The 21,915-nt window shown below is 40.5% G+C and overlaps 1 protein-coding gene and 1 pseudogene across 2 annotated transcripts; both read left to right on the top strand.

The window, feature by feature from the left end:
* Positions 1-5,486: 5,486 nt before the first annotated feature.
* Positions 5,487-11,783, top strand: LOC121751156 (annotated as a pseudogene).
* Positions 11,784-15,126: 3,343 nt separating this feature from the next.
* On the top strand, positions 15,127-19,438 carry LOC121751044 (histone H3-like centromeric protein HTR12). Of its 2 annotated transcripts, XM_042145755.1 has the most exons (8): positions 15,127-15,141; positions 15,253-15,421; positions 15,535-15,560; positions 15,676-15,715; positions 15,847-15,971; positions 17,674-17,748; positions 18,801-18,876; positions 19,080-19,438. In XM_042145755.1, the coding sequence occupies exons 2-8, from the start codon at positions 15,370-15,372 to the stop codon at positions 19,133-19,135; spliced, it is 450 nt and encodes a 149-aa protein (XP_042001689.1). In that variant the 5' UTR covers positions 15,127-15,141; positions 15,253-15,369; the 3' UTR covers positions 19,136-19,438. The 2 variants fall into 2 exon arrangements, with proteins under 2 accessions (XP_042001689.1, XP_042001697.1); XM_042145763.1 differs by lacking the exon at positions 15,127-15,141 and having other exon boundaries at positions 15,254-15,421; positions 15,679-15,715.
* The last annotated feature ends 2,477 nt before the right edge of the window (positions 19,439-21,915 follow it).

Below are 21,915 nucleotides of genomic sequence, written 5' to 3'. Positions count from 1 at the left end.
CAATACAGAGTGCACTCGAATGAGAAGAGGTTAATCAAGTTCCTTACGGGACTAAACCAAGAGTACGACTATGTCCGGAGAGAGATCTTGAAAGAAGATCCATACCCATCAGTAGCGGCAGCCTATGGGTGGGTGAAGACGGAGGTGGCTCGACGTCGAATCATGCCACTGACATCGCCGTCACCCACTGGAGAAGCTGACGGCAGCGCCGATTCATCATTTGGGAGTGAAATCGGACATGGATTCGCGGCTATCGGACAGAACTCAATCGGACAGAGTCAGCGACCACCGAACCGCGGCGCACCACCACGCCCCCTCGCCACCAATCGATCGGGAGGTCAACGACCCGATACCTCAAAATTGTGGTGCTCCCACTGTGGGAAACAGAAGCATACATGGGAGAATTGCTTCAAAAGATTGGGATACCCGGAGTGGTGGGAAGAACGACAAAAGGCGAGGGCTGCTCAGGCCAAGCTCGTCGTCGCAGTAGAAGGGGATGGAGGAGCCCAGTGGCGTAACGACACCGGAAACCATGGGGATCAGACTAGAATCGGGGTGGGTACGCATCAGGAGCACCCCCGAACGGCGGCAACGTGAGGGGAGCGGGCAATTTCGCCGGGAGAGTGAAATCGCTAGAGACGTCGGCTGGAGGAGGTAACGGGTTTGGCACAATGCCAAACCCTAATTTACTTTCCTATTTTAAATCTGTGATTATACCCCAAAAAATGAATAAATATCAAAAGAAACCCCACCCATTATTTTTCGGCCCCCTGATTCCTTGAATATTGAGATTCGATCCCCTGATCCCCTGGAAATTAGAATTAGACCCCATACAGTTCAGAAATCTCCTAATTACCCCATTTTTGTATCAAATAATCGTTTTGCACCCCTACTAGAAACTTCCGCTGCATTTCACGTACATGATATATTTGATAAACACTCAAAGGGCTGGATATTTGATTGTGGGGCAACTGATACCATGACTCCGGATAGACGTGATTTTATTATTTTTGATGGAAGCACTAAATCCTTTATTAGAACTGCAAATGGGGAACTAATTACGGTTGAAGGATCGGGCACAATTGAAATATCTCCTACACTCAGGCTTAGGAATTGTTTATATGTTCCTACTTTATCTCAAAGATTGATGTCTATTAGCCATGTGACCAAGGAATTGAACTTCACACTTATGATGAATCCCAACTTTTGTATTTTACAGAATATTCAGACGAGGAGGATTCTTGGGCGTGGCACTGAAAAACAAGGGCTCTACTATGTGGACGAGATAGCTCAACATGGCAGTGCGATGCTGGCTCACGGATCCACAAAACAGGAAACTTGGCTCTTGCACCGAAGACTAGGACACCCTTCTCCTAGTTACTTTAAACTACTTTACCCAAAACTTTCAATTCCTTCTGATTTTTCATGTGAAACTTGTGTTTTGGCCAAGAGCCATAAACAGTCTTTTAAGCCTACAAATACTCGTGTGAAATCTATGTTTTCTTTAGTACACTCTGATGTTTGGGGTCCTGCACCCACTGTTGGGAATGGATTTCGATATTTTGTGCTTTTTATTGATGATTGCACGAGAATGACGTGGATTTATTTTTTAAAACACAAGTCTGAAGTCTTTGATAGATTTACCTCTTTCTTTAAACTAGTACAAACACACTATCCAAACCCTTAGGTCAGATAATGGGAGGGAATTCGTCAATAGTGCTATGACCCAATTCTGTAAGGACAAGGGCGTGATCCACCAAACTTCTTGTGCATATACACCCGAGCAAAATGGGGTAGCTGAAAGAAAGAATCGAACAATCCTAGAAATGACCCGAGCCCTCATGATTGAATCCAAAGTCCCTAACTTTTTTTGGCCCGAAGCAATTGCTACGTCTGTTTACCTGATCAATCGCCTTCCGACAAAAATACTGAACATGAAAACCCCACTTGATGCTCTCTCCAAACAAGCCAAAAAAACCCGTGCACCTAAATCTTCAGCCAAAGATCTTTGGCTGTACTGTATACACTCATGTCCCAAAACACGAGCGCAATAAACTATCTCCTTGTGCAACTAAATGTGTGTTTGTGGGGTATGGGGTGAATCAAAAAGGTTACCGTTGCTATGATCATTCCACTCGAAAAATCACCACCACCATGAACTGCAATTTCCTAGAAACCGAATTCTTTTACCATACCCACCTTAGTAGTCAGGGGGAGAGTGGTCCAACTACACATGAGGACTATCTAAGTTGGGTTGTGCCATTGCCAAGCTCCTCGACTGAGGATCCACCAGAACCAGTGATGGTCACTGCCGCCGAGCAAATCTCACCACAAGAACCTTCTCATCCGCCCCCGAGTGATCCTCCTCCGACGATATCCGAGGTAACTCCTGAGCCAAATATTGTTGAAAGTTCAGTTACTACTGACCCCGCTGATACAGAACCCCAAGAGGAGAATAACACCGTGGATGGAGATACAGGGAAATACGTGCTTCCTCACCGAAGTACAAGGGGAATCCCGGCCAAACGATACTCCCCTAAAAGGATAGGGAAGAAAACTCGCTATGGAGTGGCAAACTTCGTACAAGGAAACCTAACAAAGATGGCACGGGCATTTGAGGCTGCGCTATACGAAGAAGAAGAAATCCCACAAACAGCCGAAGAGGCAATGAAGCATAAGAAATGGAGGGAAGCAATGCTCATTGAAATGAAAGCCCTAATGAAGAATAGTACGTGGATAAAATCGAAGCTACCCGAAGGAGCTAGAACTGTTGGGTGTAGATGGGTATTTACGATAAAGAGAAGACCAGACGGGACGATAGAGAGATACAAGGCACGACTCGTGGCGAAAGGATACACCCAGACTTATGAGGTGGACTATGCAGAAACATTCTCCCCAGTGGCTAAGATTAATACCGTGCGGGTGCTGTTCTCGATTGCGGCTAATAAAGATTGGCCGCTTCACCAGTTTGATGTGACAAATGCATTTCTGCACGGAGAATTACCTAAGCCAGTATTCATGGAACCACCACCTGGTTTCACGGGAGAGTTTGCAGATGGGGAGGTGTGCCAGTTGAAGAAGACACTATACGGGTTGAAGCAGTCACCACGTGCATGGTTTGGGAGATTTACAGAAGTGATGAAGAAGTACGAGTATGAACAGAGTAATTCAGATCATACCTTATTTATCAAGAAAAAAGGGGGAAAGATCACATGCTTAATCATATATGTAGACGACATGATCATTACTGGAGATGATGAGGAGGAGATAGCAGAACTAAGGAAGAATTTATTCCATGAGTTTGAGATGAAGGATCTTGGTCCTCTTAAGTACTTCTTAGGGATAGAGGTGCTAAGGTCAAAGAAGGGAATCTTCATAAATCAGAGAAAGTATATACTTGACTTGTTGGCCGAAATAGGGATGATTGACTGCAAACCCGCGGATACTCCGATGGTACAGAACCATGGGTTACAGATGAAGGAAGGTGCGAAGCTGACCGATAGGGGGAGATATCAGAGGCTAGTTGGTAAGCTTATCTATCTATCCCATACACGACCTGATATTGCATATGCAGTTGGAGTAGTGAGTCAGTTTATGCATTCACCATAAGAAGAACATTGGGAAGCTGTGCTAAGACTTGTCAGATACTTGAAGGGAACAGCCGAGCATGGGCTTGTGTTCGAGAAACATGGTCACATGGAAATACACGGCTTTACTGATGCAGATTGGGCGGGAAATCCGAATGATCGAAGGTCTACCGCTGGCTATTTTACCTTTGTAGGAGGTAACCTTGTAACATGGAGAAGTAAGAAGCAAAAGGTAGTTGCACTTTCTAGTGCAGAGGCAGAATTCCGGGGAATCAAGAGTGGACTAACGGAGGTACTATGGCTGCGAAGACTTATGACCGAATTGGATCTTCGATCTGCGCTACCTTGTAGATTGTTCTGTGACAACAAGGCAGCAATCAGTATTTCAGAAAACCCGGTACAACACGATAGAACAAAGCATGTGGAAGTAGATAGGCACTTTATAAAGGAGAACCTCGAAGCAAAGGTGGTGGAGATGCCTTATGTCAAGACCGAAGATCAATTGGCAGACATCTTGACAAAGGCAATGAATTCGAAGTCGTTTCGTAAAGTACTGGGCAAGCTAAAGATTGGGAACCCCATCACTTAGCTTGAGGGGGAGTGTTGGAATAAGATCGCATAATATAGGGAGAATATTATGTGATTGATTTGAGAATATATCATGCCTAAATTAGAGTAGTAATTATTGTAAATTTAAGTTTACCATATATGTAGAATACCTAGTCTATAAACATGTAATCTGTGTACCGCTTATTCATTCAATATACACGAAGTAATCTTCTCCCACAGATCTCAACAGAAGCAAGTATTATTTACAAATTCACGTGGTAAGGAATGTCACCTAGAAAATAAGGAAATAAAAATAAAAATTAATACGACGTGATGATGGGTTGCACCACAATATATGTATGTGGTCAAATGTTTGATTGATCCGACGCACAAACAATTTTAATAGTTATAGAAAGTTAGAAATTCTCTTATTAAATTTATATATTCTACTCCCTCCGTCCCAAGATAAGTGAGCATAAACTTTTCGGCACGAGATTTAAGGAAATGAAGTTTTGTTAGTAAGGTGGAAATTGAATAAAGTAAGAGAGTTAATAAAGTAGGGAGAAAAAGTAAGAGAGTGAATACCAAAAAAAGAAATGACTCACTTGTCTTGGGACGTCCCAAAAAGGAATGTGAGTCGCTTATTTTGGGACAAATGGAGTATTATTTTATCCAATAAAGAACAAATCTAAGAATGTTCTTGAAATTCAATGAATTCATAATCATGGTCATCACTGATTTTGCTTGGTGCACGTGAGGAGGACGGTTTTACAAATAGCAATAAGGTAAAATAAATTAGACTGGGTAATGAGAATTGCTGCAAAGAAGCGTAAGTTTATCAAAAGGCATAGTGCGAAGAGCCTATTGGGTAGCTTCAAGCTATAGACAAAAGAAGTGGACTCTGGTGTATGATAAATGTCAAAGATGGGATGAGACAACGATTAAGTGCTACAGCAATGTATTTAATGATGCAAGACAACTTATCAAGCTTGCATTGACATAATTGTTGAGTGCTTGACTGTAAGAGCCACACAAGCATGTCAGTGGCAACAGAGTTAATACTGTAGGCGTATAAAAATGTGAGCGAGAATGATGCAAGAGGCCAAGTACATGTTACATGGCGTAAACCCATGTCACATAATCCAAGGGATTTATGAAATTCTGAGAGGCAACGCGCTTCTAGGAAATGTGGAAATAAACATATAGTGAAGTACTTCAAGAAAGTGTACATGTATGAAAACTCTCGTGTTCACTCACATGTTGCGACAATAGCAAGATATGACATGCTAAGTCTTGTTAATGCCGTGTACCGCAAAAGCGTGTGGAGTTCATCCAACCCAAATTTGTGGCGTGTTCAATTCTCACTCAATTACCCAGATTACTGAGAATCACTTGCATAGGCATTAGAATGTTCACCTGCACGGTTAAAACTTGTATCGTTAATCATCAACACTATTTTTTACAGATATATTTCAAGAAAAAATTAGCCCTATTGAAAAATGTTAAATAGTGGTCTGCCCAAAGCCCAATAGATTCTCAACCGGAACGAACACCGATCCGCGGTTCATCGGCATAGATGGGCAGAAAGCGAGAACGCCGCACCGGAGATCGCCCCGACAAACCGTCCGCCTCGCTCACTGAATCAGATCGCAAAGGCAACACCACCACCGCAACGGTATTATTGCTCTTTGTAGTTCCTATCGTTTCCGTTATAGTTTACCGTATATTGCACACCCCTTCTCCGGCTACCCCCGACCTACCGTATGTCTACCGCCGAGGACTCGTTGCTGAGAAAATTGATTACCAGCAAGTTCTCCATGTACGCTTCTCGATCTCCTTTCATCAATTTTTTTGTGCATCTGTTTATATATGCTGTCGCTTTTGAAATTGACTGATGGTTTTGTTAATTTAAGAAATTCAGGAGAATACGATGACTTCGGAGAATTCATCTCGAAGAAATTTTGAAAATCCTGTGCTTGCTTACATTACTCCATGGTAATCACTGCTTCGATTCGACGGCTGATTTCCATTTGTATACTTGTTAGATACTATGATTAATACGCTTATTAGTATAATAAGTTTAATAATGAAGTATGTGGTAACTGGTAAGTTCCATTTATGTTTTGCATTCTTCATTCACGCCTGAAAGAAGCTATGTTCTCTTAATGCTACAACAGAATATGTAATTTATCAAGAAATCCGTTACAAATTACTATAAGAGATTGCATTTTGCAGCAAAGTTTCACTTTGAGCTATCAGGGATTATGGTTCATATATAAATGAGCTCATAAGTACTTATTTCTGCAGGAATTCACAAGGGTATGAAATGGCAAAGAAGTTTAGCAATAAGTTGACTCATCTTTCCCCTGTTTGGTACGAACTAAAGAGGTACATGTGCACGTGATTTTGAAAAGCCCCTACCTTGAGATCGTTTGTTGAAAAATCCATTAGTATGTTTACTCCTGCTTAGACATTTCTTATTGATGCTCCAAAGATAAATTAGTATTGTGCGTTCCAAGTTCTTTTTAGTTTGTAATTGCATGTGGTGTAGCAAGGGATTTGGGTGATTTGTACTGCAGTTTGCTAATTTGCCCTAACCTAGCTGCTCCTGGCAGCCAGGAAACAAAATTGGTTTTGGAGGGAAGGCATAATGCTGATAAACATTGGATTGCAGATATCAAGAGGACTGGAAATTCTCAGGTTCTTTTGCTGCTCCCATTTATTAGTCCCTGAACTGAACATATATATAGATATAGAGAGAGAGAACTGGTATAACTTGTTACTATCACAACTGCATTATGCAGCTTTTACCTTGCAGAAGAAAAAATTATTGACTAAATAACAGAACTTTTTTGCTTGAGATTAAGTTCACAGACTCATTGTTTTCTGCCACATGATAAATTACTTGTTGTCATGGCTTTGGCTATCTTCGGTAAATCACAAGTGTGACTTTAATTTCTTCTTCTACTCAATGGATTTCTATATTATAGGACAATCCTTTTGAGGACTCTGTGATCTTCAAATGCTTACCTGCTTCGTCCTGGATTCTCCCCACTATTACTTGTCCATCCTTATTAATAGTATCTCCTTTACATTCTTCTTAGGTGGCCTAAGTGGGTATTGTTAGGTCTATCATAATTCTACATAAATATCCAGTTAGAAATTGGTAAAATCTAGCTTGCACAAACTCAACTGAGAAAATGACGATCTCAATATGCTTGTGGGAGTATTCTCCTTAGCTTTCTCTGAGAACACTCGTCTAGAGTTAAAATGAGCCTTCTAAAATTTATGCTGGTAATATAAAAGAACCATTTTGACACATTGTTTCAGAAAATTGTTCTCTATATTATTATATCTCTATCACTGAGTTTATTGTTCCTTTCCATGATCTGGTGACTAGATTTTACCTAGAGTTGTTTTGGAAGCAATTCCCCTGGATCTGCTGAAAAAGAAAAAACAGAGGGAGAGAGCAATCAATCTTATTGTAACAGAATGCAAGTAAGCCCATTGCCTTTTCTCTGATTCACTCTTACATTATAAATGGTCGTGCGTTTGAAATGATCAAGGTGCACCTTCTCCAATCTCCATTCACAATATCTTCTATTGACTTCTGCTTAAGGGAAATGGGATACGATGGTATCGTGTTGGAGTCCTGGTCAAGATGGGCAGCCTATGGAATTTTGCATGATCCAGGCATGCGAATTACTGTAAGTTGGGGATTTTTTCACATTTCTTCTCTTCAAATTTTAGGTCACAAGTGTAGTGGCAATCGCTTTACTAGCAGGCCTCATCACCTATGACTGAATCAGCTTTTACTTTGCAAGCTCAGGCTCTGCAGTTTGTCATTCAGCTCGGACAAGCCATGCATTCCGTTAGCTTGGATCAGCATAAAAGGCAGAGTTTGCAATTAGTATATGTCATAGGTCCACCTCGCTCAAAGGAGTTAGAAGAATATGATTTTGGCCCAGAAGATCTTCGAAGATTAGGTGATGATGTGGATGGTTTCTCTCTTATGACTTACGATTTCTCAGGTCCGCAGAATCCAGGTCCAAATGCACCTTTGAAGTGGATTCACTCTACCTTGGAACTTCTCCTTGATGCCACCAGCTCTGGTGGTCATGAGAAACTGGCCAAAAAGATTTTCATTGGCATCAACTTCTATGGGAATGATTTCATTGTTTCTGGAGGTAAGTTACCTGCCCCGAGTTAAATGGGATTTAGAAGAGCTTTTTATATAACATTCCATCTTCATCACATTTTTACATGTTCTATTGTTGCTGCTGCCTTTTATCAATGTCGATTTCAGGCTTAGGTGGCGGGCCTATCGTGGGAAGAGAGTATGTATCTTTGCTGGAGCAGCATAGACCCCAACTGCAGTGGGAGAAGAATAGTGAAGAGCATTTCTTCCTGTACATCGACAATCAGGACGTTAAGCACGTCGTGTTCTATCCAACCCTGAAGTCAATCGCAATGCGGCTGCAGGAGGCTGCTTCCTGGGGTGCCGGCATCTCTATCTGGGAAATTGGTCAGGGGTTGGAATATTTCTTCGATATTTTGTGATACTGATACCCCTTCTCTACCTTGACCCCTGCTTTTACCAGCTTTCTTTGTACTATATCTCTTTGTGTTTTGAACGGGTTATAAAATTTTGATTGTGAATTACTCATTTTAATAATTTAGAATCTAGCAGCCTATCTTGACGGGGACATTATCTGTGATAACAAATCTCGTAATTAAATGAAATTAGGGAAGTACCATTTTCCCAACTAGTTGCAACAGTGCATGTACTGTCTAGGTGTTGAGTTGTACAATCTGCCTCAGCAGTAGTACTGCAAAATGATCAAGATCTCTCCAAAAACTTCTACGAAGTTCCTCAGCCACACAACTAAAAAAAGGCAATAAACTCTTATCAAACATCTTAACACGTGGCGGCCTATAATTGGGTCTAATCTCTAATCACCAGCCATGTCAGCACCATTCCCCACTCAAAACTCACCCCCTAAGCAGAGAAATTTCCACCGTTGAAGTAATGTAAAATTCATCAAAAAAGAACAAAAAAACTATTCCATCTCAAGACAGCATATCAACCAGAGAATAGCTATATTACATCTTCTACATCTCATAGTTTTTATGTCTTGAAAAAACTCAAGAAAAACAGTGGCAATGGAGGCCCTCAATGCAGCTGGCTTGTCTCCACTCTCAGTTCTTGCAAAAACAACAAAGCCCAGAAAACATTTGTCAGCAGCCACCATTCCTCAATTCAAGATTCAAAATCCCACAGAGAATGTCTTGTCATCTGTTTCAAGAAAATTGCAGTGCGGTTTGGTGGTCTTATCTTCAGTTATGAGTTCTGAACTAGCCAAAGCGCTGACATACGAAGAAGCCCTGCAGCAGACAACCACAGGATCAGACACTGGTGGAGTTCTTGACAGTGTAATCAGTTTTGCCACTGACAATCCGCTGATTATTGGCGGCGGATTGGTGGGGCTGGCGGTGCCACTGGTGGTGTCTCAGCTCTTCAGCAAGCCAAAGCCATGGGGAGTGGAGACTGCCAAGAATGCTTATGCAAAACTGGGTGGTGATGATGCCAATGCTCAGTTGCTGGATATACGAGCCCCGTCAGACCTCAAAGAAAGCGGAAGCCCGAATATTCGAGGCCTCAAGAAGAAGCCTGTGACAGTTGCCTACAAAGGTGAAGACAAGTCAGGATTCTTGAGCAAGCTGTCTTTGAAGTTTAAAGATCCAGAAAACACCACTCTGTTCATTCTGGACAAGTAAGAATTTTTCAGACCTGCTTTTAGCATATCCATTTGCATAATTCTTGTTATGGTAAAGTTGTTATGAAATCTAAACCTTATATTTAAGGTGTGTGGATCCTAGAAAATTTGTAGGAATATGGATATGCATTGCTCTGAAAACATCAAAATTGGTTAGCTGTTTTAAGGTTGTTGGGCTTAGAGGTGATGAAGTATGACACAGGACTCTAAAACACAACTCAAAATCTTAGATGAATGTCAGAAAAGTGCACCAAATGTTGAGATATCCTTTGATTGTTTGCCTTTTGTATCTGATTGAGATGATGATCGAGTTCTTCGGTTTTTGGGATACTGCAGAGATCATCCATTTTTAAGGTGTCCAATTTTATTCTTTTTCTGAATTGTGATGAAGCCAGATTTGATGGGAACTCTGAACTTGTCGCGGAGCTGGTAACTGTCAATGGCTTCAAAGCTGCTTATGGAATCAAAGATGGTGCTGAAGGACCGCGGGGATGGAAGGTTTACCCTCACACCCCATTTTCTCTTTGGTTATTTGAGTTCAGCAGATGAAACTAACAGATAGATGAAACCTTATGCAGAGCAGTGGCCTTCCTTGGATATCCCCAAAGAAATCAGTGGGCATCGACCTGAGTAGTCTGACCGATTCGTTTGGGGTAAGCATCTCAGATACTAATACTTCACTTCTAGTAGGCGTAGTAGTAAGGCAATGCACTATTATAACCAGAAGACATAGAAGATTTATTCATCATCTGTGAGGTTTGATTTGCAGGATGCTTCTGAAGCTTTGCCTCTGGTCCTCGGTGTTGCAGCTGCTGCTGGTCTTGGTCTGTTGGCTTATACAGAGGTCCCAAGGCTTCAATATTGAACTCATTTTGAGTGTTGAGGCGTTTTGTATTGCCTAATGTTTTTTTACACGAATTTCAGGTAGAAACGATTCTCCAGGTCTTGGGATCAGCTGCTCTTGTCCAGTTTGTGAGCAAGAAATTCCTGTTCGCAAAGGCATGCATTTCTCTGCTTCGAGTCTCTCGTAGAATTCATTTCAAACACTTCTGACATTAACACGTTCCATCGTCTCCCCTCTCAGGATCGGAAGCAAACTGTTCAACAGATTGATGAGGTCTTGAACGCGAAAGTTGGTGCAAAGGAGCTTGTTGGTGACATACAGGTGCTAATGTTGCTTCTCACAATACTATTTCTTTCGTCTCTCCTTGTGCAGCAGATTAACAGCTTCCATTTCCTCAAATCTCCTCCTTCAGGATATCGGAAAGGCTCTTCTGCCACCGATCATTTCCACCAGCAAATCTCTGGCTGCAGCAGCAGAGGTGACCTCCAGCCCCAGCATTGTGCAGGAAGCTGAGTCTGTTACTGAGGCAAATAGCACTCCTCCAGAAGTCGATGCAGCTCCGGAGGTCAATTCTGTCCCTAAAGCAGAAGTTGAAGAAGAATCTCTTCCTCTACCTACAAGGCCTCTTTCACCCTATCCTAATGTATGAAATGTTTCAATAACGCGTATATCTTTGATTCTAACATATGAACAGAAGCGATAACATTCTTGTTCGTTGTTTTGCAGTACCCCGATTATAAGCCTCCGACTTCACCAATACCATCGCGGCCATGAGGTTGCAGCTGTGCTCGCGTTGGGGAGAATCTATGTAAAATCCACTCTTACAAGAGTTTTTTGAACATGCATAAATGTGTGAAAAAGACATACTACTATATCTTATTGTGGTTGTTGAGTAGATTTTAAGGTGTAGTTTCCAATGTCTCATTCTTTGTATTTTGAGTGATGTAAATGGTGTATCTGAATTTGGTATGTCAATGTACTTAATTTCTACAAAGGATATAAGAGATTCTCAATGTGCCTTCGAAACTTGATGGATTTTTTTCATTCTCCAAATAGAGTGCTTACAATTTGATTAGTGGGTTGGTTGATCATAGTTTTAATGCTATAAAATCGTAGATAGAATTCAAAATATTAAGATTTCGGCATAGTGATCTTTTTCACCAATACACTTATCAAATCAGAGTATTTTTAAAATTCAATACTCCCTCCGTCCCGGATAATTCGTCTCACTTTGACTGGGCACGGATTTTAAGAAATATAACGAAAAGTGAGTTTGAAAAAGTTAGTGGAAGGTAGGTCCTATTTTTATATATTAGTTTTATAATAAAATGTGAGTATGAATGAGTTAGAGGAATATGGGGTCCACTGCTAAAAATGGTAAAAAGTGAAATGAGATAAATTATGTGGGACGGACCGAAATGAAAAAATAGGACAAATTATCTGGGACGGAGAGAGTAATTATTTAACAAAAGTACACTTTGAATGTTAAACAATTTGCACTTGTGTATGCCAACCTGTTACTACTACTCAAGGGAAGGCTACGGGCTACCACTTTTTTAGAGCATCCACAATGGCGGACGTCCGGCGGCGTGCCGGAGTTCCGCGTGGGACGTCCGCCAATGCGCAGCGGTGACGCGGATACGGACGTCCGCTGCGGACACCGAAGTTCTGCGGCGTTCTCGGGACGTCCGTCGCGACGTCCGCCATTGCGTTGACCCCACGGACATCCGCGCGGACGTCCCGATTATTTTATATTTTTTTTCGAAAATTCTATAAATACCGCTCGTGGAACTTCATTTCATTCGCACCACTTGTATTAATGAGTATCTCTCTCTCTACGTTTCTTTGATATATCTAGAATGGCTGGTAGTGGTAGTGGTAGTGGTAGTGGCTTTGGTGCGGGCGGTAGCGGTGCGGGGGTATGATGACATAATGAGGCGTATTCATGCACGTGTGCGGGAGGCAGCGGAGAGGGAGATACAGGCGGCCTTGGCGCCGGCGGTACCTGGACCCATCCATCGTTGATCTATAGTACCTCGGGACCACCTCGCTGCACACCGTCAGTTGTACGAGGATTACTTCGCTCCGGAACCACGATTTGGGGAGAACATGTTCCTGCACCGTTTTATGATGCATCGTCCGCTCTTTCTGCGTATCGTGGGCGCTTTAGAGCGTTGTTACGGGTATTTCTGGGTGCGGGGGGATGCGGCTGGTAAACCCGGCCACACTCCGATTCAGAAGTGCACTGCCGCAATCAGGCAGCTGGCATACGGAGGCGCGACTGACATGTTCGATGAGTACCTCCACATCGACGAGACGACTGCCCGCGATTGCCTAAAGTATTTTTGTCAGAGCGTTAGGGAGATATTCGAGGATATGTATCTTCGGAAGCCGACCCCTGAAGATTGTCAGGCTCTGCTGGATATGCATGAGACTCAGCACGGGTTTCCGGGGATGCTAGGCAGCATAGATTGTATGCATTGGGAGTGGAAGAACTGCCTCGCTACCTGGAAACGGGTGTACACTACGGGTTTCAAGGGCAAGAATCTCACGATGATCCTTGAAGCGGTAGTTGACTACCGGCTGTGGATTTGACATGCCTATTTTGGAGTAGCAGGGTCGAACAACGACATCAACGTCCTCCAGTAGTCGCCCATTTTCAACTACCAGTGCGTGGGTCAATGATGATGCTGTTGCTCAGGTCCAAGCCACGACGTGGCCACCGGCAATGTACGTATGGGGATACCCCATGACGAGGTCGAGCGAGTTCGTGCATTTGCCGACAGGCCCAAAAAATAAGCCCATATTCGACTCTAGAACAATATAATTGAAGAAATATGACAGCGGATGAGTCGTCGTTGATGGAATTTGTATTGATTGAAGTGTACGTTTTTTAGTTTTTTTTGTTGAAATGTACCTTTCTTTTTTTATTTAATGAAAATTTTATTCTGTAATCGTGGCGAAATTTTAATTCCGTAAATTGTTTAATTTGGTGAATTTGTGAATTTTTGTTATTGTGGAAAGTCCGTCTAGATGTCCTTGGGGATACCCGCCACTATATAGTGGGAAGTCCTTATGACGTGACATGAGGTGTTTTTAGGATGTCCGCGTGGATGTCAGCCGCGACATCCGCACCACTATGGATGCTATTAGATACTTACATATCAGAAGAGTGAAAGTATAAATTAGCTACTTATTCATTCTTGCGATATATATACAAAATTATTAACGGTTACATTTACGTCTTTATATTAAGTCAAAATATTATTTTAGATATTTTTGTACTTTTTGGGAGAAAATATCATTTTCAGACATTGTAAATCCCCACGTCTCTCCCTCGGACGAAAATGATAGTACTAGTTTAATTTTATTGTAATTCCCGTCGCTTTTGCGGTTCCCACACTCCGGCCCGACATCATATGAGGGGTTAAATCAGGATACGCAGTAGCCCGTTAAAGGGGAGACCTTAACCCACTGACTGCCAGAAGCACATTTTCCAAGGCCTCATACTTGTGTCTAAGAGATGAAAGTAACTACACTACGCTACGCCCCTACGGGCAAACTGTGTTTGGGTAAACTTGAACCCATGCTCATTGCAGGGTAAACTTTTTATTGTGACTGGTTCCACCGCATGGTGCCACATACTCCAGAAACCCCCCTCCGGCTTGGACCTACGGATTGGTTACCGCTTGCCCCTACACGTATGAGGATTTTTTTTTGGAGGAAACTCAGTTCCACTAACAATTGACTAAGTGAGTCAAGACTCACTTCTTCTGAACAAAGTGGAAATAAATTTCCACTATTTTTGTTGCTGAGAAGGGTCGAACTCGAGAACTCTGTCAAAGATGTCTAAGTTCATTGCCACTAGGACAAAGGCTCCGGACTACTAGTTTAATTTTATTACTCTTTTCAATCAAATAAAAATAATGTGCAATTCGATTGTTCCTTATTCGGATTAATACACACTTGTTCAAAATAATTTTCTCGCATATATATACGCAACACAATTTGCAAACAAACTTTAAGAAAGTATAAAATGGCAAAAAAAAAGTACTATAAAATGGCTAATGTCGAATAAAATTAGTGTAATACGCGTAAAGAATAGAAATGTGTCTTAAATGATAAATTGGTCTTAAATATTTTAAAACTAATACTGAAAAAGAACGTGTGCTATTGGTATTGGATGTGAAATAATGAAATATGGCCGTTGAGGCAGCATGTCCTATATATAAAATTAAAAAAAACTTATTTAATGTGATTTCTAACCATATGACAGATTCGACTTTAATTTGAAAAACAAATGTCCCTGGTCCATTTTCGGATAATCAATAATGGTAATACTTGTTCAAATGAATAATAGTAACAAATTATCTGCCGATTAATGGTAAAATATTTATTTTTAGTTTTTGAAATCAATTAAGCATTTTAGAAACTACATGAACTCAATAACTAGTTATTTTAAGCTAACCGTGGTTATTTATTTTATTTGTTGTAGGCGCGTTGATTATATTTTAAACTAGATATTAAAAGTTCAAGTAGCGAAGCGAAGCGGGAAAACGATTTATGTAGAGAAAAACATCCTTTAGTGCTAAACTGTTGATGAAAATCATCAATGGCGAGAATCAAACAGAGCGCCAAGAAATCATCCGGCCGGAAACCCTCCCGTGAGCACAGTTTTTACTGCAAGCATTTTCCTGTAAATTTTTGTCGCTTCTTTCCAATTTTGAAACCCTAACTTTTGAATTTGTGTCCACAATTTGTTAAATCCGAGCTGCAGAAGCAACGTCAACTTCAACTCCACAGGTATGGCGTAATCTGTTTAATGTGTCTCCTAATTAATTTTTAATTTAGGCAGCATTTTGTTGCGCTGTTGAGTTTCCAAAACTTTATTGTAATGTTTGGCTTTGAATTTTTATAGCAGTCTCCTGGGAGAAGAAGCCCTCGGAGTGCAACACCACGTGTGTTTTTTCTTCACCGACTTTTTTCAATTCTTCTAGTTTGTGGCTTTTGAATGGCTGTTGTGACATATAGCATACTTCAATGAGGTGCAATTAACATGGTATTTTGTGTGATAAATTGCTTGTCTCAGCTAGGACTGGGGGAGGAGCTAAGAAAAAGCGACGGAACCGGCCAGGGACGGTGGCGTTACGTGAGATTCGTAAATATCAAAAGTCTTATAAACTTTTGATCCCCGCTGCTCCATTCATTCGAACTGTAATGTCACACACTTGTACATACAGTACTCTTTAGTAGACTTTAATGATTCCATGGCGTTTAAGATATTACGATACCATCAAATATATGGTGCATTTTGAGTCGATGGTTATTGGGTTTGGAAATGGCAAATATTTTGCTCTATTTACTTGTCATTTGGGTGTGAACTTGGCATATTTGTCTAACTATTCTATCTTTGGCAAGCGAAAGTTGTTTTTTAGTCCATTGGATGTTGTGTTATCCCAAATTAGACTAAGTGATTACTTGGAAGTTGGAAAAGTGTGGATGAAGTATTAAGTAACACTCCCCATTCTTGTTTTACGCCCATGTTTCTCTGGTTACAGTATTGCATCTTGGGGTAAATAGAACTGGAAGATCGTCAAGTTTACATTATGCAAATGCATTGAATGACTTCCATAAGAGGCATTGACGCTCTCAAGGAATCAATTTTCTGTGTGTTCTAGATAATAAATAGTCACTTATCTTTGAAGACTGCATTTGCATATCTTACGTTCAACTACCTTTTCTGCTGAGATAGTTTGACACATTAGTTGTAATTTGTTTTTTGTTGAACAGTTGAACTCATTTTTTTTCTGCATGTGGAAATAAAGATATTGCTTGAATTATGTCCTAGATTTGTCCCTTTTTCCCCTTTCTACGAGATACTTCATTTTAACTACACCAGTTCCATGTCTAATGGGTCAATTGTGTTGCTTGCCTGCACATTTGAATCATATTGCTAGTGAATCGTGATGATACCAAACCAGTGAATTATAGTTCACCAGCATAGAACATGTCACTCTGTGCCCCTTAGGCCACTCTAGCTGTGTTTTTCAATGTTATATTATTTCTACATTTATAAAACATAGAGCAAGATGAATCATTTCTCCTTCTCCTTAAATTATTTCCACACAACTCAATTGAAATCTCAAGACACCAACACTATCCTCTTGTTTTCCTTCTGCTGGTTTTTGTTTTCTTGGTCTCGTCATAGTAGTCTGTGTGAAATATAGAGTGGATGAACAGCCGCCTCTCCGCAGACTATCCAGATTTTCCTGCTGAGTAATTCTCATTCATGACTACAATTGATTAGATCAACAGTTCCACCTCGGTTCTTGAATGTTGACAGAGTATTGGCTATTGGGATTATGATATGGAAGTGTGTGCTCTGAGGCACATGCTTGTGAGTTTTCCTGAAGCACTTGATCAAAACTTTGTGCTCAGTATGATGGTTAGAAATTTTGAGCATGTTTGGCAGAGTATCTCGGTGTGAGCTGTTCGTAAAACCTATCAATATTATAATGTTGGGATCTCAAAATCTAGTTATAAACTACTTTCACATGATCAAATTATATTCAACATTAACAGTTATACGCCATTCATAGTGAAAATATAGTAAACATTAACAGTTATACATCATTCAAAGTGCATTTTTGGATTACTTTGAACACATTTAACAATTAAGCTAAATAATATTTTTTTGGTTCTGTTCAAACTAGTTCTGCTGAGAAACATGAGCAAAAGTAAAATGTTATACAGACAACAGGACACATGTTTGGTGCTTCTCATATGCAGTTTCTATAGTTGGTTAAATTAAATCACATGTATTTTTGCAGCAGTTGTATGGTTTCAGATGCTTCCACTGCATGATGCTGATTATTTTCATTTTGTTAATTGAACCACATGTTCTCTCATGTAACAGGTAAAAGAGATCAGTTTCAAGTTTGCTCCAAGCATAGGACGTTGGCAAGCAGAAGCCTTGGTGGCTCTTCAGGAGGTAGTAAATTCACAATAACTCTGCTTTTTGAAAAATAAAATGTGAGGCATAAGCTCGAATTCTGCACCTTGATGCAAGTTGTTATACATTTAAATCTGAATGAGAATTCTTTTGATGGTTTCTTCCAACATAGCACTTCCACTAAAAGGTCAATTAGTCTGATTGTTGGAGGCAGGGCTAAAGCACCCTTAAAGAGATTATGTCAGTGAGTAAGCTGATAAAATGATTTGTAACTGTAAATCCCAACTAGATAGAAATAATTGAAAGAGGACAGGTATTAGCATTTTTCTGAATATCCTTTTGTTTTTATTGTTTACACTTCAATAAGCTCAAAACAATTTCAGTGTGGATTATGTTTGCTACTTGGTTGATTCCCTCTTTTGATTTTCACATGACCACTGTTTTAAGTCCCGATAATAACTTTGGATCAGTGTATTTGTAAGTATCTGATGTTAATTAGACTTGGTTCCTCTTCAAGTTTCCATTCATATCGTTCTGATGAAAATGTAGCAAGTTTTTTTGGCTGACTGAAATTTTAAGACTTTTCACCACAGCCATATTATTGTTGAATGTCTGTTTATTGCCATTTTCATATCATAAATAAACTCTTCGACCAGCTTTGTTATTAGTTACTCCATCAATATGTTCTTATAATATACTCCCTCCGTCTTTGAAAATTTGTCACTTATTTCCATTTCCGTCCGTCCCTAAAAATTTGTCACATTTCACTTTTACCATTTTTAGTAGTAGACCCCATATTTGACTAACTTATTTTCACTCATATTTTATTATAAAACTAATATATAAAAGTAGGACCCACGTACCACTAACTTTTTCAACTCACTTTCTATTACATTTCTTAAAACTCGTGCCGGGTCAAATGGTGACAAATTATGGGGGACGGAGGGGGTACTATCTATTTATTAGTATTGTTTGCCAGATTAGAAAGGTACTATACATGAAATTATATCTAAGTGCAATAACTACTAGGTTTAGGTAGTTGATGTTTCTGATACTCATCGTACAGTCTGTCTTTATCTTTGCTGTTGTAGGCTGCTGAGGATTGCATAGTTAGGTTGTTTGAAGAGGCAATGCTATGTGCAATTCATGCAAAGCGTGTGACTCTAAGTAAGTTCTTCTCCTTCCATCTATATTAGGTTCCTTATACCTACATTATGTCTTGAATTTATGAGTACAACTTGTCAGTCTTGAAGAGCATTTTATTTGTTAGTATTTATCACGAGGCTCCTGCGTGCACACGCATACATGCATGTGTAAATGATCAACATGTGTTCCTGGTTTTTGAAAGTTATTTTGTATCACCTTGTCAGTGAAAAAGGATTTCGAGCTGGCTCGGCGAATTGGAGGTATAGGGAGGCCTTGGTGATATCAACTATGCAAGATGAGTTTTGCAGCCTATTTGGCTAAATCACACATTGGTAAATAGTAGGCATCAATTCAATGTGCAAGTGCTTATCATCGTCATTAAATTTCCCAAATAGTTAGGAGTTAGCTTTTTTATGTTAAAGAGTAGTTGCAGCAAGATTTAGGCAAGAGATGTTGCTAACTCATTTATTTTTATTTTGGTAGATCGCATTTATCATTTTAACTCTCAACTACCTTAATCTGTATGACTCCTGTATAAAATCATTGTAGTTTCGAAAATGGCTATAATTGCTTGAGGAGGTTACCTGAATTATCGAGAGAGGTATAGATAAGTTGGTAAGGCATATTGAGAGTAGGAAGTAGAAAGAAAATATTTCTTGTATGTTTTTCTTGTTAATTCAAATGCTCATTCACCCTAGTATTTATAGGGAGAAAGAGAAGGATCTAGTACATCAATAAATGTGATTGGAACTCTACAAAACTTAGGGATTATACTCCACTTGGTACTCCACAAGACTTAGGGACTCACCACCCAAAATGAATGTTGGGCGGCATATTAATAACGTCCCTCTTTCCAACACTCTCCCCCAAGTTGAGTAACGGTATCCCCGATACTTAACTTGCCAATGAATTCTTTGAATTTTGTAGGACTCAGCGCCTTGGTGAGAATGTCTGCCAGTTGTTCCTTGGATCGGACAAATGGGAACTCGATAATCCCGCTTTCAAGTTTCTCTTTGATAAAGTGACGATCGACCTCAACATGTTTAGTCCTGTCATGCTGCACGGGATTTTCTGAAATGCTAATTGCAGTTATATTGCCACAGAAAAGTTAACTTTTTCGTGTTGGTGGGAAGCCAATTTCTGTTAACAACCTCCTAAGCCAAAGTATCTCCATCAGGCCACTTCTGATCCCTCGAAATTCTGCTTCTGCACTTGATAATGCTACAACTTTTTGCTTCTTACTTCTCCAAGTGACTAGGTTTCCCCCAATAAAGGTAAAATATCTTACAGTGGATTTTCTATCGACTGGATTGCTTGGCCAATTTGCATCGGTATATCCATCAATTTCCAAGTCTTTCTTTTTTTCTAAGAATACCCCATAACCGATTGTTCCCTTTAGATATCTCACAATTCTCATGATAGCATCCATATGGTCTTCCTGAGGCTGATGCATGAATTGACTGACCACTCTAACTGCATATATGATGTCGGGTCTAGTATGAGAGAGATGGATAAGTTTACCTACTAACTGTTGATATCTTTCACGGTCTGTAGGCTTAGCTCCATCCACAATCTTCAATCCATGGTTGGGTACCATTGGCGTTTCAGCAGGTTTGCAGTCCAGTAGGCCCGTTTCTGCTAACATGTCAAGAACATACTTCTTCTGCCTTAGGAATATTCTGTGCTTGGATCTCAACACTTCAATTCCTAGGAAGTACTTTAAAGCTCCCAAGTCCTTTATTTCAAACTTCCTGAAAAGATTCTCCTTTAGATTTTGGATTTCCTTGGCATCATCTCCTGTTATGATCATGTCGTCAACATAGATTAGTAGACATGTCATTTTGCCGTTCCTTTTCTTTAGGAATAGTGTGTGATCTGAATGGCTCTGTTTGAAGCCATGTTTGAACATTGCCTGGCAAAATCTCCCAAACCATACTCTGGGGGATTGCTTTAACCTATAAAGGGTCTTCCTCAGTCTGCACACCTGTTCTTTTCCAAATTCTTCACAAACACCTGGGGGAACCTCCATGTAGACTTCCTTGTCTTTCTCAAGTTCTCCATGAAGAAAGGCATTTGTAACATCAAACTAGTATAATGGCCATTCCTTACATGCAGCTACAGATAGAAGTGTTCTTACTGTATTTAGTTTGGCCACAGGGGAGAAAGTTTCTTCGTAGTCTACTCCATACACCTGAGTATATCCCTTAGCAACCAATCTTGCCTTGTATCTCTCGATTGAACCATCTGCACGTCTTTTTATGGTGAAGATCCAACGACATCCTACTGGTTTTTTTTTCCGGAGGTAGAGTACACTTCTCCCACGTTTCATTTTTTTATTAAGGCATCGATCTCCTTCTTCATGGCTTCCCTCCAGTGCTTGTGTTTCATTGCCTCTTCGAAGGACTGCGGAATCTCTTATTCTTCATAAAGTGTAGCTTCGAATGCCCTAGCCATTTCGGTGAGGTGTCCCTGGGTAAGATTTGCAACACTGTATCTAGATTTCTGCCCTTTCCAGTCTGGCGAATATCTTCGAGGAGGAATGCCCCTTGTATTTCTTTGGGGCAATCTGTCGTGCTCTCTCTCTTGTTCCGTTGGTGGCTCATTTGTATCACTTCTGTTTTCCCTGTCACTGTCAGTGGTTTCAAGTAGGGTACCGATATTGGGATCAGAAGCATTTACCTCAGGATTCAAGGACTGGTCAGATAGCTTGGCAGTGTCCTGAAGCGGCATGTTCTGTTCCTGTGGATTTGACTGCCTAGTGGTACTGCTAACTTCCTCTGTTGGACCGATTTCTACGACAGGATTTTGGTATGGTAGGGTAGTTTGGTTGTTTTCCCCCTGAGTATCCTCCCCCTGAATGGTTTCTCCCCACAGAGGTAGCCAATTTAGTGCGTCACTGTTTGGATTATCCGTCTGACTCTCCCCCTGACCGCTAGATTGGCTATAGAAGTATTCACTCTCAACAAAGTCACAGTTCATAGTAACATACATGCGATCTGTTGACGGGTCATAACATCTATACCCTTTTTTATTTTTCCCATAACCCAAGAAGACACATTT

The sequence above is a fragment of the Salvia splendens genome, chromosome 1, assembly GCF_004379255.2.
Source record: "Salvia splendens isolate huo1 chromosome 1, SspV2, whole genome shotgun sequence".
Classification (NCBI taxonomy): Eukaryota; Viridiplantae; Streptophyta; class Magnoliopsida; order Lamiales; family Lamiaceae; genus Salvia; species Salvia splendens.
This window is presented reverse-complemented; position numbering and strand designations above follow the sequence as displayed.